The following is a 20,808-nucleotide window of genomic DNA, read 5'->3' on the forward strand; positions in this document are numbered from 1 at the left end:
TCCCTTCTGTGCGGAGTTTGCACAGAATGTCTGCGTGGGTTCTCTCCAGGGTCTCCGGCTTCCTCCCACAGTCCAAAGACATGCAGCTCATGTTGATTGGTGACTCTAAATTGTCCTTAGGTGTGACTGTGAGCGTGTACGGTTGTCTGTCTATATGTGTCGGCCCTGCGATAGTCTGGCGACCTTCTGCCCGATGACAGCTGGGATTGGCTCCAGCCCCCCTGTGATCCTTACGAGGATAAGCGGTTACAGAAAATGACTGACTGAAATCAGTAAAATCAGTAAAATCAGAGATTACATTGGCTCGTTGGTGTCAAGACCCTAAGTGAGAAAACTCAAGGATGCCAGACCCTGAGGCCTACTAATGATACTCACAAGCACTTTTTATCTTTCCAAAAATATCCTAATGATACTCGCAAGCACTTTTATCTTTCCAAAAAATATCCTTATAGTAGGTCCAAAAAGAAGAAAACCTGGTACCACCAGGTCCAGCTGATTAGAGATAGAAGGTGCCCTTTCCTTTGTCCTCTGGTGTTGTCGTTATGTTTTCAGATTGTCCGTCCATCCATCCCATTCTCATGAACATGATATATCAAGAACACTTTAATAGAATTTATTTAAATTTGGCTCAGACATCCACTTGGACTGAACGATGAATTGATTACATTTTCATTGCCCAAGGTCAAGTTCACTGTGACCTTGCATCCATCTCATTCTCATGAACGTGGCATTTAAAGAACACCCTTAGGGAATTTCTTGAAATTGGCGCACAGGTTTACTTGGACTCCGTGCTGAGCTGAATTTTGGTGGTCAAAGGTCAAGGTCACTGTGAACTTGCATCCATCTCCTTCTTGTGAACACAATATACAATATCTCAATAAGGCCATGAAGGGGTTTCCTCAAATTTGGCACAAACGTCCACTCGGACTCAAGAATGGGCTGTTTAGAATTTGATGGTCAAGGCTCAAGGTCACTGTGACCTCACAAAACATGTTGTTGGCCATAACTCAGGCATTTCAGTGAACTTTTGTCATAATTAGTTTAGGAATGCCTAACAGAATACACTGATGAAGTGATGACATTTTATATCCAAAAAGTTAAAGGTCAACTTCACTATGACATCATAATTTTCTGCAATAACACTTCTCGAGCCGTTACTCAACGTAATATCACAGGAACAGAAGGAGAAAGATTTGTTCAGATTCTGAATGTGGTGAGACTAATCTTGAAACTGTGCTGATTGTAGAGATCTGTGCTGCATCCTTGTTTTCACAAACAGGGAGTTAGACATGCCTGTTGACTGGTTTGCAAAGGCATACAAGTGCTAGTTTCTTTTTTAAACAAAAGATAACTACCAATAAATTTTACAGTCATGCATACATGCATTGTTTCCTATGTGAGTCTCATACCCAGATGGCATACCATCACTGGTATGATTAAATTCCATGTTAACACATCAGCTTCCTGATTGCCAAGATGATTCTTAACTATATGGCACCTGTAATGGAAATTTCGGTGGAAGTCATTTCAAACATGCCAGCGAAACGGCCTTTTGAGAATGCTGATTTGAATGGGATTAGGAAGTGATTCAAAGGAAATTCTGTTCAGTCTGCTTCTATGTAAACTGTGACTAAGACAGCAAACAGGAAGGAGGGAAAAGCTGCTCACTCATGACTTCACCGAAGTACATATGTATGTCAGTGTTTGAGTACTTTTAGGCACATGCCTTCTTCATGATAAAAAAAACATAATTATCTGACGGACATACTCTGTAGTGGATGAGGGTGAGGTCAGGTGTTTAAAATGACGGGTTCAGAGGGGAATCAAGATCCAGGAATCCTGGATTTTAGAGGATCCAGGAATGAATGAACCAAGCCAATGTTCCTGTAGTGGTTGTGTAAAAAAGCAGGGTTGGTTGGCCTTTGTCTTAGCTTATTTAACATTTCAGTCGTGGTTAGCACTGTTGCCTCACAGCAAGAGGGTCCCTGGTTCGAAACCCGAAACTCCCTTCTGTGCGGAGTTTGCACAGAATGTCTGCGTGGGTTCTCTCCAGGGTCTCCGGCTTCCTCCCACAGTCCAAAGACATGCAGCTCATGTTGATTGGTGACTCTAAATTGTCCTTAGGTGTGACTGTGAGCGTGTACGGTTGTCTGTCTATATGTGTCGGCCCTGCGATAGTCTGGCGACCTTCTGCCCGATGACAGCTGGGATTGGCTCCAGCCCCCCTGTGATCCTTACGAGGATAAGCGGTTACAGAAAATGACTGACTGAAATCAGTAAAATCAGAGATTACATTGGCTCGTTGGTGTCAAGACCCTAAGTGAGAAAACTCAAGGATGCCAGACCCTGAGGCCTACTAATGATACTCACAAGCACTTTTTATCTTTCCAAAAATATCCTAATGATACTCGCAAGCACTTTTATCTTTCCAAAAAATATCCTTATAGTAGGTCCAAAAAGAAGAAAACCTGGTACCACCAGGTCCAGCTGATTAGAGATAGAAGGTGCCCTTTCCTTTGTCCTCTGGTGTTGTCGTTATGTTTTCAGATTGTCCGTCCATCCATCCCATTCTCATGAACATGATATATCAAGAACACTTTAATAGAATTTATTTAAATTTGGCTCAGACATCCACTTGGACTGAACGATGAATTGATTACATTTTCATTGCCCAAGGTCAAGTTCACTGTGACCTTGCATCCATCTCATTCTCATGAACGTGGCATTTAAAGAACACCCTTAGGGAATTTCTTGAAATTGGCGCACAGGTTTACTTGGACTCCGTGCTGAGCTGAATTTTGGTGGTCAAAGGTCAAGGTCACTGTGAACTTGCATCCATCTCCTTCTTGTGAACACAATATACAATATCTCAATAAGGCCATGAAGGGGTTTCCTCAAATTTGGCACAAACATCCACTCGGACTCAAGAATGGGCTGTTTAGAATTTGATGGTCAAGGCTCAAGGTCACTGTGACCTCACAAAACATGTTGTTGGCCATAACTCAAGAATTCCTAAACTAATTATGACAAAAGTTCACTGAAATGCCTAACAGAATACACTGATGAAGTGATGACATTTTATATCCAAAAAGTTAAAGGTCAACTTCACTATGACATCATAATTTTCTGCAATAACACTTCTCGAGCCGTTACTCAACGTAATATCACAGGAACAGAAGGAGAAAGATTTGTTCAGATTCTGAATGTGGTGAGACTAATCTTGAAACTGTGCTGATTGTAGAGATCTGTGCTGCATCCTTGTTTTCACAAACAGGGAGTTAGACATGCCTGTTGACTGGTTTGCAAAGGCATACAAGTGCTAGTTTCTTTTTTAAACAAAAGATAACTACCAATAAATTTTACAGTCATGCATACATGCATTGTTTCCTATGTGAGTCTCATACCCAGATGGCATACCATCACTGGTATGATTAAATTCCATGTTAACACATCAGCTTCCTGATTGCCAAGATGATTCTTAACTATATGGCACCTGTAATGGAAATTTCGGTGGAAGTCATTTCAAACATGCCAGCGAAACGGCCTTTTGAGAATGCTGATTTGAATGGGATTAGGAAGTGATTCAAAGGAAATTCTGTTCAGTCTGCTTCTATGTAAACTGTGACTAAGACAGCAAACAGGAAGGAGGGAAAAGCTGCTCACTCATGACTTCACCGAAGTACATATGTATGTCAGTGTTTGAGTACTTTTAGGCACATGCCTTCTTCATTATAAAAAAAACATAATTATCTGACGGACATACTCTGTAGTGGATGAGGGTGAGGTCAGGTGTTTAAAATGACGGGTTCAGAGGGGAATCAAGATTAACATAGAATTATACTCCACTGAGAGGAAAGGACTCCAACACCAATATGTCCACAGAGACAGCAAAATAGAGGAAAACACAGTAAAAATCACAAAGTAGAAACACTTCAAGATGCTCATAATCAAACAAAGCAATAAGTCTTGAAAATATTATACAGTCCAAATTGTGCTGTGTTCACACGGAATCAGGTAGACGACAGACTGACAGACACAGAGCGGCAACGGGGTTTTGTAATCCTCCAACAATAGAAGCTATCAAAAATTAGCTACATTTAACTAAATTTTATTTTACTAAAAGTTACATCTTAGATGTGTAAATATCTAGTTTGAGCCTAGAGTTAACCAGCTCAGCTTAGCATGAAGATAGCAGTGGTAAACTGCTCTCTTTGCTCTGTCCAGAACTCAAAAATTCACCTACCAGCACCTGTAAAGCACACTGATTAACATATTCTTTGAAAAATGTCTGTATGTTACGAAGGTGCAGCAATAAATTTGGTTGGACAGGGAGGCAAATTTGTAAATCCCTGTGCTGCAGTAGAATAGCCCTGGGGACCTTGTCAAAAAGGCTATGGGATTTTTCCATTGGATTTTGGATTATCGCAGGAAATAAACTCTATGACTAACAAATATTTAGAATTTTTTTGTTCAGCTTCAGAGAATCTTCACAAATGTATAAGTAAAAAGCTAGTATTAGGCTATAAATGAACTACACCATGGTCACATGACTTAGCGTTGCCACCGCTACAAGGCTGTAAAGCAGAGTTTGATGCGTTGTAATGATGTTCTGTAGTCTCATTTAGCCACTTAGTAGCAAGGGCCTTTTTTAAAAGACATAAAAGCTTAAAAGTTCATGAGTGGAGTATTTACTAAAGCATTTTATGGTGCAGAAAAAGCTTGTGTTAACTACAGATCTTATTAAAGGCATTTAACCTAAAACACATTAAAAAAAAAACCAATTGAATCTGAGGCAAAGAAACTGAGAGTGCTAAAATGCTAACTAATTTCCAGGTTTTAGAAATCATTTCTAAGATACTTTATTGTCTATTCTACAACTCTGGCAAATCCTAGGATAGAGAAGGAATGACCCACCCTTCTCCCCCTATGACTGGCTAGTACACATGACTTTGTTTGTTGGATTGGTTAGGTTAAGGGAAGAGGAGTGGGATTGGGTAGGATTAGGGTAAGAATGTCATGGTAAGCCAATCAGAGGCAGAGTAAGGTGGGCCATTCCTTCGCTTTCCAAGGAAAAAGCTCATTTACGTCAGGGAGGGTGCTGGACTTTATGCATGCTAACCTTAGCTAATCAACTCACGGCTCAACCTCCATAGTAAGCTTTTTTCCCAAAATATATGGCTGGACTTAAAATTTTGAAAACAAGTAGAAAGTGAAACGATAAAGATGTATTTTACTGTTGTCCTTTGAGTAAATACACTGTAAGTGAAGTCGCCATCCCAGGTTGCAGGGAACATTCTCACAACATTGGCTAACATTATCTGCAAGTTGCAATAATGTGTTAAAGAAAACATTTTAATACAATGTTCAAAGAATGCTTTGAGGATGTTTATCATTTCAAAAAATATTCCTAAAGGGTTAAATGCTGACAAAGAGGTAACATTGTAATTGCAACATTCTGGGAATGTTTTGGTGATGTTGAGAGCTGACAGATTATAGAATGTTCTTTTATAAAACATTCCCACAATGTTACATGAGAACAGAGGAAGAACATTTTCAAGCAACATTCAGAGCATGCTATTGAGGAATGAGATTACACACAATTTTTGAAATGAAACTGTAATGTAATGTGATTTGTTAACAACAACAACAGCAAAAGACATTTTTAACTTTATTGATGTTTATAGAGAATGTTACCCTAACTAGGATGCAACTTACTGCTGAAAACAGTACTAAAATATTGTATTGTAGCATTCTCAGATCATTTTTAGAACCAAAAATTGCTAGTGGGGATCATGCCGTATTAAGACTGCTGTGTTACTGCCCCATACACCAATTTGCGATTTGTCGATAGTGAAGTAATGACCTGCCCTACTCTCCCTATGTTTGGCTTGTTCTCGTTGCTTTGTTGGTTGACTCGGTTATGTTTAGGCAAGAAAGGTGGGACTGATAAAGGTTAGGAGTTACGGTAAGAATGTCAGGGTAAGCCAATCAGAGGTAGAGTACGGCGGGATTCTTTCGCAATCCTAGAAAATACGAATTTGCATCTCGCACAGCAGTAGAAGGAACCAACAATGAAGTGCAAATTGTCAATTGAGTATGAACTCACAATGTAGCAAAATGAAAAACAGTCTCAAGGCAAATGAAATTTGGCTTCAAAGTCAACGGCCCTCTCTTTCAGTGCCATAGAGCAGATTGTTCAGTAAGACAAATTTTTTTCATTCCCCAGTATTCACAATTAGAGACATCACCCTGTCCATACAGCCCAGCACTGATGTGACTCGGGGCACCAATGTGACTCTGAGATGCCAGGCCATCGTCAGCAGCTCTGGGCAGGAGGTGCTGAGTCGTGAGTACACCATATACAAGGACAGCCAGACAATCTACACCAAGACCTCCAGCACCTCAGAGGATCTCCTGTACCCTCTGCCCGAGGCCAGAGTCTCCAACAGCGGCAAATATAAGTGCCAGATCAGCATTGAGGGAAAACAAGTGACCAGTGAAGCCAAGAAACTCGCAGTAAAAGGTTGGTTGTTATCATGGATATACAGCATTACCTGCATTTTCTAACCATAAAAATGTTACTGACACAGGCATGATTCTAAATCCCATGTTTGCAAGATCTAAAAATGATTTCAAAGTTAAGATGTTGGCATTGACGTGTTTATGTGCGACAGAGTTTCTACAACATTGGCAGATGATGGTGCTGTTTCATTTTCGTTTACTTTTCTTATTAAATTGAAGCACATTTCCTGCATTTTGGCTTTCCAGGCTTGTCGAAACCAATTCTCCACCTTAACAAAGGTGTGGTAAGTGAAGGGGAGGAGATAACGGCCAGGTGTACAGCGCCCGGAGAGACAGGCTCCATTTTCTTCTACTTCTACGAGGGCTCCAAAGAGATTGTGGAGAAGCAAGTCAACTCAAACCAGGCAGAGGCTAAGCTTCACCTTAGCAGCGTGGGCATCCACAAAATTCACTGTGCTTATACTGTCCTTGTAACACCAGAGTCATTCAAGTCAGAGGAAAGCAACATCACCACTGTTTCAGTCAAAGGTGAGTAGCATGTAGAAATGTCTGCACTTTCAAAGCATCGGACTTGTCTCAGGGCTTTCTTTCTTTATTGGTTTTGTCTTCTTAGAGCTTCCGATCAAAGCAGTTTTGGAGATTTTCCCACAGTCCAAGATCGATGAAGGAGACCAACTCAACATCTCGTGCACAGTCAGAAATGTCTTCTACAGCTCTGAAACCTCTACCAGTAACATCCACCTCTACCTGAGCCAGGGCAGACAACTTCTCAGCAGTGGAGACACAAAAGTCAACCACAGGATGGTTGCACTGGCAAAGGACCCTGGAGAGTTTGAATGCAGAGTGGAGATGGGAAAAATAGTGAAAACTGACTCAAAGAATATTTCGGTGACTGGTGAGTGGACATGGGAAGGATGACCTCTGTGTGAACAGTGTAGACATAAATCTGTGTTCCAAGTTCTGCTTTGTTTTTAATCTTAAATGTATTTAGCATTACTAATACTTTTCTGTAGGCTAGGCCCAGCCCCAAAACTGACAAAACATAGTAAAAGGTTAGTCAGAACTATACCTGAAAACACCATTAAATGAAATGAATTGAATGATTAAAGTTGAGATTAAAAATGAAGTTATTTCTGTTTATCTTTCCTCAGATCATTTTATACATACCAAGCTAACTTTTTTAGCATCGGCTTGCTGACTAAAATCGAGATGGACTTAAAATCTGCTATAGCTTGTATTTATTTATTTATTGAAGTTGATCAAATAAGTATGTGTAATGTGACAGGGGTCACTTAAAGTAGGCATGTTTGTTGTTCATTGCCTTCTTCCCATGTTTTTGAAAGAAGACAAGCCAATTTACTCATGTTTCAAAGGGTTAAGGGTGTTGTTGTTGTTGTTGTTTTTTATCTTTCCACAGAGCTGTTTTCAGTACCCACTCTCACTATATCTCCTGCTGAAGTCTTTCAAAGGGACTACATGACACTAACCTGCAAAAGTGAGAGCTCTGCCTCTGAGAGACTTAGCAGGGAAAAGTTGACTTACACTCTTGATCCACCCGAAAGCCAGCTCATCCCCAAAGGCAATGGGGTATTCTCTGGCATTGCCCTTTCGAGTGATTTCAACTATACCTGTGTAGCTCAAGCCAAGGGCATCACGAAACGCAGTGACATCCTGACTGTACGTCCCAAAGGTAAGCTGACTTCTCTGACACCTCGTAGTGTTTATTTTCCATGTTGGATGCACGTTGTAATTCTTCGCTACAAAGCAACAAGTGACATTTTAAGCAGGTTAGGGTCGTTTTAATGCTAAGATAAGATCTGAGAACAATATAGATCAAACTTTTCTCTTTGGGCAAAAAAGCAAACAAAAGTATTTCCCTGAACCTCAAATATGAACAGAGAGCTATCAAATTTATACATTGTTTGCCTCATATAGAGCACTATTAAGGTTTATCTCCTTACTCATATGCACAAAAAGAATAGCATGCATTGAGTTGTGGAGGAGACTCCTCTTGTGTCAGATTTTTCTCTCACAACGGAAGAAAAAGAGGTAAAAATAAGAACTTTTACAACAATAATCACACCACTGCAAAAACAACCAAAAATGCTGTAGTATACATGCCAGGCCAGTAGCTGACAGTGTAATTTTATAATGACACAACTTAGAAGAACACGACGTGCATGTGCGAAGTGCGGTCGTGACGTCACCTTTCTCACAGGATCCGCGCCTTGTCAGTTTACACGTCAACAGAAGGGATTGCGATTTCAAAAAATTATTCTAGAATCCGGTTTCAAAAGTTTGTGGCTCCAGAAAGGCTGTTGTCGTGTCAAGTCATGTCAATGAAAGGTGAAACTGCAGCAAAAGTTTAACAATTCATGCAGGAACGGTTGCCATATGAATGGCCCCTTAAAGTCCTCCTCCACTTAAAGAGTGTTTTGTTTTGTTTTTTTTCTATTGATGTTCCCGACAATGTCTGACTTGGACTAAACGGACATGCGTGTAGCTTTTTTTTAGCTGGCTGAGGTAGTATTCAGCTTACCTCCTGCAGACAAAGCCCCGTAAAATCACTGTACCATTCTTGCTCAGCACCAAACAGCTGGCAAGATAACGACTAGCTGGTGAGCATAATGGAATATCTAGCAGCTAAGGAGCCAGATACTTCCATTGATAGTTGGTAGAGACCAAATACAGAGCTACTAGAGGAGTGAGTATTAGACTTACATTCACCAGATAGCTAAAACATGACTGCAAATGAATGCTAATGTTGCTGTGGGATGTGTAAATAGGCAACTGTTTCCTAATAAGTTTGCTATACCAACTCAGAAAGTGATAGTACGTCAGTATTGTCCTCATGCCTATGTTACTGCATGTTTAAGTCCCACATAAATTTCTTCTAATTCCATTCCATTCGTTTTGTTGATATGAGGGGGGGTGTTGTCATAGGATTTGTCCACAGGGAATCAATGTGTTTTCTTCTTCTTTCTCTCCTCTTTAGTTTCTGTCTCCACTCCTAAGATCTCAGTGGTCGGCCGGGCAGTCCTTAAACAACCCTTCAAGATCCTCTGTCAGTCCGACTCTGGCAGTCAGCCGATAAACTATACCCTGCTGATGGGCTACGAGGAGCTGAACACAATCACTGTCAAGCTGCCGGGTCAACAAGCTCTGTTCACTGTCACCATCGCCAAGCCCGAAGAAATAAACAAGTACATGTGTGAGGCGAAAAATAGTAACAAGCAAGGCAAGCTAAGCCAACGACTCATTGCTAACATCACAGGTAAATATTCCAAACAAGTATGTTTGTCCATTTTTACATGCTTAGTTTATTCTTCATTTGTCTCATAAACAATGCTCAATAAATCCAGATCAGTCATATTCCTTTTCCACCAATGAGCTCCGGCTCTTGAGCAGATTCCGTGTAGCATTCTTGAAACTGTGGTGCGGTCAAGCGAACTAGCTTGCTTGTCCACCATTTGCATGGAACTATTGTAATCAAAAGGTCATTTAACTTTGCACAAAAGAAGTAAACAGTTGAAGCAAAATTGTGGATCACACTGTTTACATGTGAACTTTCGTTTTGTTATTACATATACTGTATATATACACACATATATGTACTTTTTATTTATTCAAGACAGCACACAACATAGGAGATGTTCACAATAAATTCAAATATGTCCATGTTTAATACCACTAAGTGCATGTTCAATGGTAATATTACGTTGCTGAAATAATATTAATTTGGCATATATCTCCCACTTTGCTGTTTACAGTCTTAAGAAAAGAGCACAAGAAATATACAAGTAGTTTCAAACAGTTATAATAATAATGATAAAATAAAGATAAAAACAAAACAGAAAAAGAAAAAGAAACAAGTAAATACAAATTAAAAAAAAAACAAAGCCAAAGCAAGGGGGAAAAAAGAGGTAACTAGATTTTTGATGTCACCGGTGTTAACGGGGTCCATTGTTTATTAAATTTGTCCACAGATATTTGTTTTTTCTCCCAAAACACCAAGCATAAGCTAGCTATTAATGAGGCTTCTGCCTGCTCTTTTTGTGTCTGACGATTTCTTACTTCACTTCTCATTTGCTGCCTTCTTCATCCTCTCTTCCCAACCAGTACAATATGACACACCTACTGATATCATCGTGACTGACACTCCAGGGCAAGGAAAACGTGCTATTTTTTGGTTTCAGCTGAGAGCCAACTTTACTGGTTCTGAACCAGTATGGTTTTGGTTAAAACACACTGAAACATTCATAATTAGGTGTCAAAATGGTAACAAAAGCAGTTCCATGTGTAAAGGGGATTTTGGTGAGTCACTGCAGAGCCACATCAGCTTTACCAAGGGGCATTTGTCTTTAAAAAAAAAAAAAGGAAAGCCTTTTGAGTATTGACAAAAGAATTTCACCTCAAAGTCCTTTGAGAAGCTATTTTGGAGCTTTTCGATTGTACCACAGGGCCTTTCTCAGTGTTTGCCCAATTATCATTAAACAGTTTCTCCAGCTGTTGTTGTAAAACTCAAGATTTAACTTCGAAACTGAAATGATTGACAGTATTTTATTGTACATTATCATGAATACAAAAACATTTTCCCATTTTGTTTGGTTTGGTACAGATTTAGAAACTTTCGGTCCTGTATATTAAGCTATCAGACAAGCAACTGGTTATCTTAGCTTAGCATAAAGACTGGAAATGGGGGAAAAAAGATAGCCTAGCTCTGTCCAATTGTTAGAAAATCCACCTATCAACACCTTTAAAGTTCCATAAATAAAGTATTTGTTGGATTAATTAAATGTGTACAGAGACAGAGATGTAAAAATGACCATCAGTGATTCACAGGGGATTATTATTTGCCTCCAATCCAGGAGATTTATTGGTCCCACCAAAGAAATATTCAGAAAGGAACTCCACAAAAATGGTATGAGAGAGCTTTAGAGGTGTTGACAGGTGGACTGTGTTACATTTGGACAGACCAGACAAGCTGTGTCTCCCAGTTTCCAGTCTTTATGGTTAGCCAAGTTAACCAGTTACTCATGGTCGTCTCATTTTTAACACACAAATACGAGTGCTATTGATCTCCTCACGTAACTCTTGGAAAAGAGTAAGAAAACAAAAAACTATACTGTTAAAGAATTCAGTAATGTAATATGATGTGTCATTATGCTCTTTTTATGTTTTCAGGAAGCGATAAAATTCATTCATTAACTGCTTATCCTCTTAAGGCCAGAGATATACTTGCTGTTAACTATGCGTATGCGCAGGCATGAGGGCTGCCACGTGTCCCCTGCGTTGGTTTGATGCATTGGCTGTGCGTGTCCTTAAAAAGTGAATGCGACGTGGATGCAGTATGTATATAAACATCAGGGGCAGTGTAGAACCATAGCAGACATGTGAAAGTACTGGTGGTGCTTTCCATCATCAATCTCTTACATTGGCCGCACGAGACACATACTCCCCATTGTCCCGACAGGCTTGATTTAGAGGCCTTACGTGCCACCGATGTTTTTGCTGTTGTCACTTTTTTACTTGATCTAAGCATTAACACGATAGCAACCTACTCCAGTGTCCACATGTCTGTTGTTTACGTTGTCTCACACATCCAGAAGTTGTATACAGCCTGAGCTCTCTTGTGTGCCCTCTAGAGGTATCCTCCAGTAACACATGTCGTGCATAGGTAAATATATATGCAAAAACACTCAAGACGCAGCCAGATGCATCCTGACATGTATGCAAATGCAAGGTTAAACAGCAAGTATACCTCTGGGCTAAGGGTCCTGGGGAGGCTTGAGACTATCCCAGCTGAAGATGAGCGAGAAACAGAATATAACCGTGACAGGTTTCCAATGTCTTCAGACTGTGGGAAGAAGCCTGAGAACCTGGAGAAAACCTAAGCTAATAAACTCAGCACAGAAGCCCAATCTCAGCTTTTGTTCCTCCACTTTTTCTCTCGCAGTGCCTCTGTCGCAGCCAACCCTGACTGTCGTCCCGGACCTAGCAGATATCTCTGAGGGAGATCGTCTCTACCTCATATGTGGTGTTAAAGGCACTCCGCCGATCACCTTTAAGTGGTACCGTCTTGGCAGTCAACAACCACTGTTTACCACCATCTCCCAAGAAAACAACACAAACTACCAGGTCAGCCCTTTGTCCAAAGAGCACAGCGGCACATACTATTGTGAGGCTGTCAACCCCGCCAACAAGATCGAAAGTGAGCGAGTCACCATAGAGGGTAAGACTGATGGGTATTTACACTCACCTGTTCATGACCTGCTCTTCTGTGACTGACGCTGACCTCTGGGGCAAGCAAAAACTAACTTTTCTTTCAGAGACTAAAATTAAAAAAAGCTATATGTGACATCCAGAGCATATCTATGATTCAGAGTCTTAGCCGGCAGCTGGCAGCTAACAGTTCTGACTCGATAAACAATTTTATGGACAGAAAAAGTGATGATAAAGCTAAATCACCCTCAGGCAACAATATTGGCAGAGGGTGGGCGCTAAGCTTCCTCACCACTGTCGTCCCAATATCAGCAGTAGCCCGGTACAGAGCGATTAGTGAACAGTGGGATACACGTGGATGTATAAGGGGCTGGCCCTTCCATTATCACTCCCATAACACACCAATGACACCTTTGAATGGAAATAATGACTAATGGCTAGTGCAGGGGTCTGCAACCTTTACCACTCAAAGAGCCACTTGGACCCGTTTCCCCCAGAAAAGAACACACCGGGAGCCACAAAACTTTTTGATATTTAAAATGAAATAACACTGCATATAACGTTTTTTTTGTTTGTTTGTTTTGCCTTTATGCTATGTATAAACAAACTATAATGTGTTGCATGTATGAAATCCCTGAACTCCCGCAGAGAAAACGATATTACATTTCTGCATGCAACAAAAACATTTTGAACTTCAAAAAAAGACGTTGGGTTGAAGGTTGCTTTCAAGTAAAACACTCAATGTCTAATCAAGTCCTTGTATTTATGGAGAAAAACGCTGAACTTAAATTATCCACCGGCAGCAAACCAAAAATGCAGTCCTCTTCTGTGTGCCGTCATCCTTTTACTGGCGCGTACAGTCAGCTGTCCACCTGAATAATAAAATGACTATTTCATTGAACAATAAAAAATATGAATATATGCAAAATAACAGGCAATGGAAATATTTATCATACTTGGTTAATGTGATTTCTCCTCATGAACCTCAGCGCACAGCGTCTGCACATCAGGGCTGTATGACGTTGCCTTCATCTTTACAGAGGATCAGAAGCTATTGTCTGTGAGGCGTGCGCGATGCTTGTTTTTAATAAAGTTCATGTTGGAGAACACCTGCTCACATACATATGTGGATCCAGAGATCGACAGGACTCCAAGCGCATACTTTTTCATGTTCACATAAATGTTGGGGATAGCATTCCATGTTTTGAACACTAGTTTGTCCGGTTTGGAGAGATTTTCAGTATCACTCCAATTGTGATTCTTGAAAGCCAAAACATCCTCCAGCATGTGCAGGGCTGTGCGTCTTTTCCCCTGAAGAGCTGTGTTCAGCGTGTTCAGGTGCGCTGTCGTGTCTACCATGAAGTGTAGCTTTTCCAGCTACTCTGGCTTTTCCAGTTCAGGAAAGGTGAGCGCTTTGCTGCCCAGAAAAGTTTTCACTTCTTCAGGACACTCGGCAAAGCGTTTCAGCACCTCGCTTCTGGACAGCCACCGGACTTGTTGTTGTGTTTGCTGTTGTTGTGCAGCAGGAGATCAGAATACGCACTTTCCGCCTCGTCCAGGAACAAACAGAACTGATGGTGATTTAAACCTTTTGCCATTATTTTATTGACAATCTGAATGACAACATTCATTACTTCTGTGCATTCTGGAGGAAATGTTTGAGCACAAAGTGCCTCTTGGTGCAGGATGCAGTGAAAAGTCAGCAGCTTTCTGTCCAGCAACTTCTGCATTAAAGCCACAAAACCCTTCTGCGCTCCTGTCATACATGGTTCCCCATCCGTAGCCACTGACACCAGGTGGGTGGTGTTTATTCCTTTGGCTCTTAAACAATTCAAGACAGCCTCACAGATGTCCTCCCCCCCGTTTAGCCTTTTAGTGGTATCACCTCAATCATTTCTTCCTGTGGCCCAGCAGAGTTTACATACCAGCAAAGCAGCGCTATTTGTTCACCTTTGTCTTTAGATTCATCACAGGCAATTGAGTACGCCACAGCTGAATTGATGTCTTTAATTTGCTGTCTTGTGATGTCTTCTGCCATTTTTATGGTTCTGTCTTTGACAGTCTTTGCAGAGAGGGGCATATTCCTGATTTTCTGCACAATTTCACTCTTGTTTTTAAAGTCTGTGAATCGATGTTCAGAAATCTTAATGAATGATTCTTTTATATTCTCCATCTGTGAACGGCTTCCCCTGCCTGACTAGCGGCCACAAAACTAGCATATGTAGTTGAATTTGCAGACTTCATCCACTTCTTGAAATGATTTTTGCTCAGATCAACCTTACTCATCAGTGCCGAAACAGATTTTTTCCTCTTATCTCCATCTGGATATTTTTGAGCAAAGGCTGCGTGTTTATTCTGGAAATGTCTTGCGACATTTGACTTTTTGTTGTTTGCTAGTTTCTTATTACATATTAAGCATACTGGTAAACCAGTCTCGTCAGCAGTGAAAACAAATGAATCTGCCCACGTAGCATTAAACATTCTGTTTTCTTCAGACACTTTTCTTATCTTAGAATTCTCCATAGTTGGCCTACCTGGGGTCGAAAAGTTCAAGAAATCAAGTGCCGGCGGGTGTTGCACGTTGGCGGTTGTGACGCATATTAAGAGTGACAAAAATCTTTAACACGTTTTATTTAGATTTTACAAGATCACCATAACCTTCAAATTTAGAATTACATTATAAAAACTAACGATAAAATACATTTTAATTAAAAATTCATTTTATAAATATTCGTATTTTCCAAAGCCAGACAATGCTCAGTTTCAAACACTACAGCCACAGACTACAGGTTGTGGATTCAGTCCCCAGAATTAAAAGACAAAAACTAATCAGGGAAAACAAAAAGCTTAAAGAAAAAAAAGGAAGCAGAAATGTTGTTTGTTTATTTGACCTTTCTTTCTTTTTTGTATCTTTTCAAACTGTTTTTAGTCTTCTCGTCCTTTCTCTGTTGTGAACAACCTGTGTGTCTCTCTCTCCATAGTGCGCCTGGCAATGTGGAAGAAAGTGGTGATTGGGAGCTTCTGTCTGCTGGCGGTTTCTGTGTTGGTGGTGGTGCTTGTGCTGTGCTTCAAATTCAAGAGAGGTAGAGAGACCTACAGTCCTCCGGCAACTCAGGCCTCTTATATCTAACTATGTATGAAAACCAACCTTTCTCTACGTACATCCTTCTGCTCCTCTCCTCACCTCTCCTCTTTTATTGTAGGTCAAAGAGAAGCAGCTGCTGAATTGTCAGTGTGAGTTGGCTCGACTACTTGCTTCCTCTGAATTTGACAGATACTGTAGAGGTGAAAGTGGACAAAGTGGTAACACTTTCTATCAAGGCCACATCTGTAAAGCATTATGAAGGCATTCATAATGGATTATAATGCATTGACAATGCTTTATGATTATACTCATAAAAACACGCAATGCATAATGACTCTATATCAACAGTCCTATAACATTAAATGTGGCTTATAATGAATTTTAAGGATCAAGTGTCTTATGGATGATCTTGACTCACTATAGACTAGAGGTTGACTAACAGGGCTTATAATGCATTATAAATACCTGCAACAATCAACTGTAGTAAGTACTCATAGCGTGCTGTAACAGACCATGGAGTATCATTGAATGTGTTAAGTGAAGTCAGGTACAATGTGATGCATATATAATAATGTATGTTTCATGATAATGTTTCTTTGTTGGTGTTAAGTAAAGTGTAACACATTTTCATGTAAATCGTGTAAAATTTCATATAAAAATCTATACTGCATCATAAGAGATTAATGCCTAGCATATACTAAAATACTTAAATATTGTTGAATGTTGTGTGAATAGGTGAGTATAAGTAGTTATAATGTTTTATAAGTCACATCAGTCAATCTCTAGTTTATAACTAGTCAAGAGCATCCACTCATTTCTTGATATTTATAATTCATTGTAAATCACATATATAATATTTCATGACTGTTGATATAGTGCATCAGATAGCATTATGTGTATTCATGAGCGAAGTCATAAAGCACTATGAATGCCCTTACAATGCATTATAGATGTGGTCTTCACATAAAGTGTTACAGATATAGTTTTATTAGCTGGCTCAGATGAGGATCTCTGAATATGAACATACTGGTTATTTTGCATGTGTGTACTATAGACCCGGCCAACAAATAGTCACATAACCTTCTTTAAATGTTTTCTTTTTTTTTAAATTTAGGTTTTTGAATGGATTACACAGATGAGATATAAGGTGCGATATTGATCTACTCCTCTAACTCGGAAGAAGGCAAAAAATCATATTTATTATTTATTATCATATATTACATGTATTTTATTCATCTCTAAGAAGAAATTGCAGTGTTACAATTGACGTTTTAGATCTCTCTTAAAAGTAACTTTAAAAAAGGTGGTGATAATGATTTTAAACAGACTAAAAGTAGGAATATGATCTTGTGTCGTATGAATGATGTATACTGTACAATCATAGTATCCAGTTCTTGTCAGGATTGTTCTTGGATATTAAACTAGAATTATCTGTACATTAAATATATGTACACTCACAGACTTGCCTGTTTTGACTTTGGACTTGACTTGAAACTTGCCTGTCTTCATTTGGGACTTGACTCAGGACTTGCATGTCTTGACTTGGGACTTGATACAAAACTTGTTTGTCTTGACTTGGGACTTGAATCAGGACATGCATGTATTGACTTGGGACTTGATACGAAAATTGTCTGTCATGACTTGGGACTTGACTCAAAACTTGCCTGTCTTGTCTTTGGACTTGACTTGTGACTTGCTTGTCTTGTCTTGGGACTTGACTTGGGACTTGCCTGTCTGCCTGACTTGACACAGGTATAGTATTGACTTGGGATTTAGCTGGGGACTTGCCTGTCTTGACTTGGGACTTGATTCAAGTCTTGTCTTGACTTGGGATTTAGCTCGGGACTTGCCTGTCTTGACTTGGGACTTGATTCAAGTCTTGCCTGCCTTTACTTGGTACTTGTCTGTCTTGTCTTGGGACTTGACTTGGAGCTTGTCTGTCATGACTTGGGACTTGACTCACAACTTGACTGCAAAGACCTGAGACTTACTTGTGACTTGCAAAACCATGACTTGGTCGCACCTCTGTCACTGGTAGAGGTAGGTTATACATTAGATAAAAACGAGGTGTTTGTCAGAACGAAGGTGCTAAAAAACATAAACAGCTATAAAAACTCCTAAACTGAAAGGCCACCAGTATGGTTATTAAAGTGCATTATCATTAACAGGATTATTGCATATAGTTTTTATGCTTTAGATCATTCTAACATTCAGTAGATTTTTGCTTGACCTCACTGCCACCTGAGTTGACTGTATTTTCACCATCTCTCAGAAAGCCTTCAAGCCCTAAATCAGATGACTCTTTAACAGTGAATCTAATCCACAACACAGAGGTTTATAACGCAGCCACAGGTAGTTTGGTTTTATTATTTTCCTGTGTTCCACTGACTGTCCTCATAAGTCATCATCTTAACAGCCATGAGTCATTTCTCTTGCTTGTTTCCTGTTGTAGTCACAGCAGCTCATCCCATGATCCATGTTCTAATATGCATGTCAGGCCTATGTTGTGATGACCCGGCTACCTCTGTTAACAGAACCGTCTATGTTGCTTTCCAGTTGTAGATATCCTGTGTGCACGCACAATATATGTATGGGTCAGCGTATTGTCTTCATCTGTTTGCATGTTCATTGTCTTTGTGTCTAAGTATTTGCAGAGGCAGGAAAAGTAGGATGTTGTTAGAATGAAGTTTTTGTTGGAAGTAAACTCTCTGAGGTACAAGCTGTGCTTACGCAGGAAGAAGCTGCTTCTGTAGTGAAATCATAGTACATGACAGTGATTATCGATTGTTGCAAAGTTCTTAGAGTGCCCATTATCATCTTCTTCCAGACGCAGCGCCTCTCTATGATGGCAAGGAGGGGAGAGTGACCAATGGGGTGCGAGATAGCGTGGCATCGCTTCCCGTTGACATCAGCAACAGGAGTAGCTACAGTATCCCAGCCACAGTGTAGCGATGCCCCACAACAGGCGGGACTTGAATTCTTTTTTCTTTAAAAGAAAAGAAAGTTCAAAGAAAGGACTTTGAGAGCAAGAATGGACAGGAATGCAAGAGACAGTGATCCTGTTTGTCATGTTAAGTGCTGTACGATTTGGGCACTTTCTACATTGATGAATTTTCTCTGTGAAAAGGAGGGGCATGTTACAAAACAATATAAACCAGGACCCGCTGCTCCCTCTCTCCTCCTCGTGAAATCTAGATGACCTTTGATTTTTGACTTAACATTACTGTCTTTGTCCTATTGTTTCCTCCATCACCATGTCTGTGTGATTCCATGTTCTTTATTGTTGCAACTGCTCAGTTTGTCTGATGTGCATGTTTTAAGGTCCAGTGTGTAGAACTTAATGGGATGTATTGGCAGAAATGGAATATAATAATATAATTATGTTTTTTTTTAAGTGTGTATAATCACCTCAAAATAAGAATCGCTCTGTTTCGTTGTTGCATTTATATCTACATAGGCGATGGGTCATTGTCTATAGAGATCGGCATGTTGCGTTACCATGTAGCCCTGAATGGACAAACCAAACACTGGCTCTTGATAGGGCCATTCTATTTTTTCTTGCTTTTTTCTTTGCTTCTATTTATTTATTTTTTTTGGTAGGCAATCATAGTTCGAAGCCCGTCTGCGAAAAGCAGCGTCAGAACAGCACTGATATTTTTTAACGTGAAACTGCATTATTCAGGGTTTTTTTCCATTGTTTTTGAGAGGAGGAGACCTTTGTGGATAATTTGGCTCCCAGTTAAAAACCTCCTGAATGTCCCAATCTTAACATATCAGAGAAAAAAGGTAAGCACACACTAACAGGTGCTGGGCTAGCCACCTATTTCCGACATGACAAACAGTGCCTAAGAAACACTGATTTGTAATGTGAAACTGCTTTATTCAGTGTTTTTACCAGTTTTAATCACCTGGTGTCTGTTTTGGAGAGGAGACCTCTGTGGATAATTTGGCTTCAGGTTAAAACCTCCTGAACAATGACTAATAAAAGAATTCTAACCAGGAGAGATTTCAGCTGGTTGCAATCTGCAGTCCTCACCACACCAATGCCACAAAATCCCCCTAAATCTCACACACTGTTCCTTTAAAAAAGTTTGGTGACAGACTGATTTGTATATACATTTTATTACCATGCTAGGAAATGTGTGTATATATTTTTGGTTGATCCTTTGACTGAATGGAAGAGACATTTGTAGAATAAAGGCACTGGTTTTATTTAGAAGTGTGTCAGTACCATTCATTTTGCTTTAATTAATGTAGCTGAGGCTAAATTCATGTGTTAAGACTTATTCTGCCCAAAATGTTAAATCCAAGAACATGTTTATTACTATCATGCCTTCATTAATCTCATAATAGACTGTGCCTGAGCATAGGCCCAAAACTAGAATACTAACATAGCATAAGGTTGATTCATTTCCGTAAAAGGGAACACACGGCAGAGACTTCCTTGAAAAGTTGAAACAATAGAGTCTGCAAAAAACTTCCTGTGTTGGCACAGAGTGGGGTGGGGGTGAGTGTGTGTGTGTGTGTGTGTGTGTGTGTGTGTGTGTGTGTGTGTGGGAGGGGGGGGTCAGTGTTGATAAAGATGGTGGTGTTGGGGAGAGTGGGGCTTATTTTGTTTCAGTTTGAATGCATGCAGCAGGTGGAGGAAATTAATCACATAAGCCTCGCTTGAGCTGTGTGTGCAATTACATTACCAACTGGGAAGTTGCAATGGGAAGTTGTTTTAGCCAGAACTTATTGTGCAGCCGCTGCTGAATTAACGGCCTATTGTGCGCAAGGCAGAAGGACATTTCTGTTTGTACCAGATGACGACTTTGAATCTGCTCTTTTGTGACAGGTTTTATTTTAGAAACAACAAAGCTTAGGGCTGATTTGTCATAATTCGCCACAAAAAGTGTTGCTCATTTCCCTGTTATGGCTTGATATCTGATTTTTGGTCATGTAAAATAATTAGATATTTTGGGAAATATGCTGATTTG

The 20,808-nt window shown here is 40.0% G+C and overlaps 1 protein-coding gene across 16 annotated transcripts in view; it reads left to right on the top strand.

Moving 5' to 3' along the window:
* The window catches only part of pecam1b (platelet and endothelial cell adhesion molecule 1b), a 34,020-nt gene that overhangs the window by 2,623 nt on the left and 10,589 nt on the right, over window positions 1–20,808 (top strand). For 4 of the 16 annotated variants that reach the window (XM_088075354.1, XM_088075355.1, XM_088075356.1 and 1 more), the window contains exons 3-11: window positions 6,227–6,523; window positions 6,769–7,050; window positions 7,136–7,417; window positions 7,940–8,212; window positions 9,518–9,796; window positions 12,479–12,754; window positions 15,726–15,827; window positions 15,948–15,978; window positions 18,102–18,181. In XM_088075354.1, the coding sequence (XP_087931480.1) occupies window positions 6,227–6,523; window positions 6,769–7,050; window positions 7,136–7,417; window positions 7,940–8,212; window positions 9,518–9,796; window positions 12,479–12,754; window positions 15,726–15,827; window positions 15,948–15,978; window positions 18,102–18,181 (1,902 nt within the window). Of the gene's footprint in view, window positions 1–6,226; window positions 6,524–6,768; window positions 7,051–7,135; window positions 7,418–7,939; window positions 8,213–9,517; window positions 9,797–12,478; window positions 12,755–15,725; window positions 15,879–15,947; window positions 15,979–16,943; window positions 17,013–18,101; window positions 18,189–18,656; window positions 20,049–20,808 lie in introns of those variants that run through there. The other 12 variants (XR_015776171.1, XM_088075359.1, XM_088075361.1 and 9 more) reach the window with 12 other exon arrangements.

The sequence above is a fragment of the Plectropomus leopardus genome, chromosome 3 (genome assembly GCF_026936395.1).
Source record: "Plectropomus leopardus strain MGB_pleo_1.0 chromosome 3, ASM2693639v1, whole genome shotgun sequence".
Lineage (NCBI taxonomy): Eukaryota > Metazoa > Chordata > Actinopteri > Perciformes > Serranidae > Plectropomus > Plectropomus leopardus.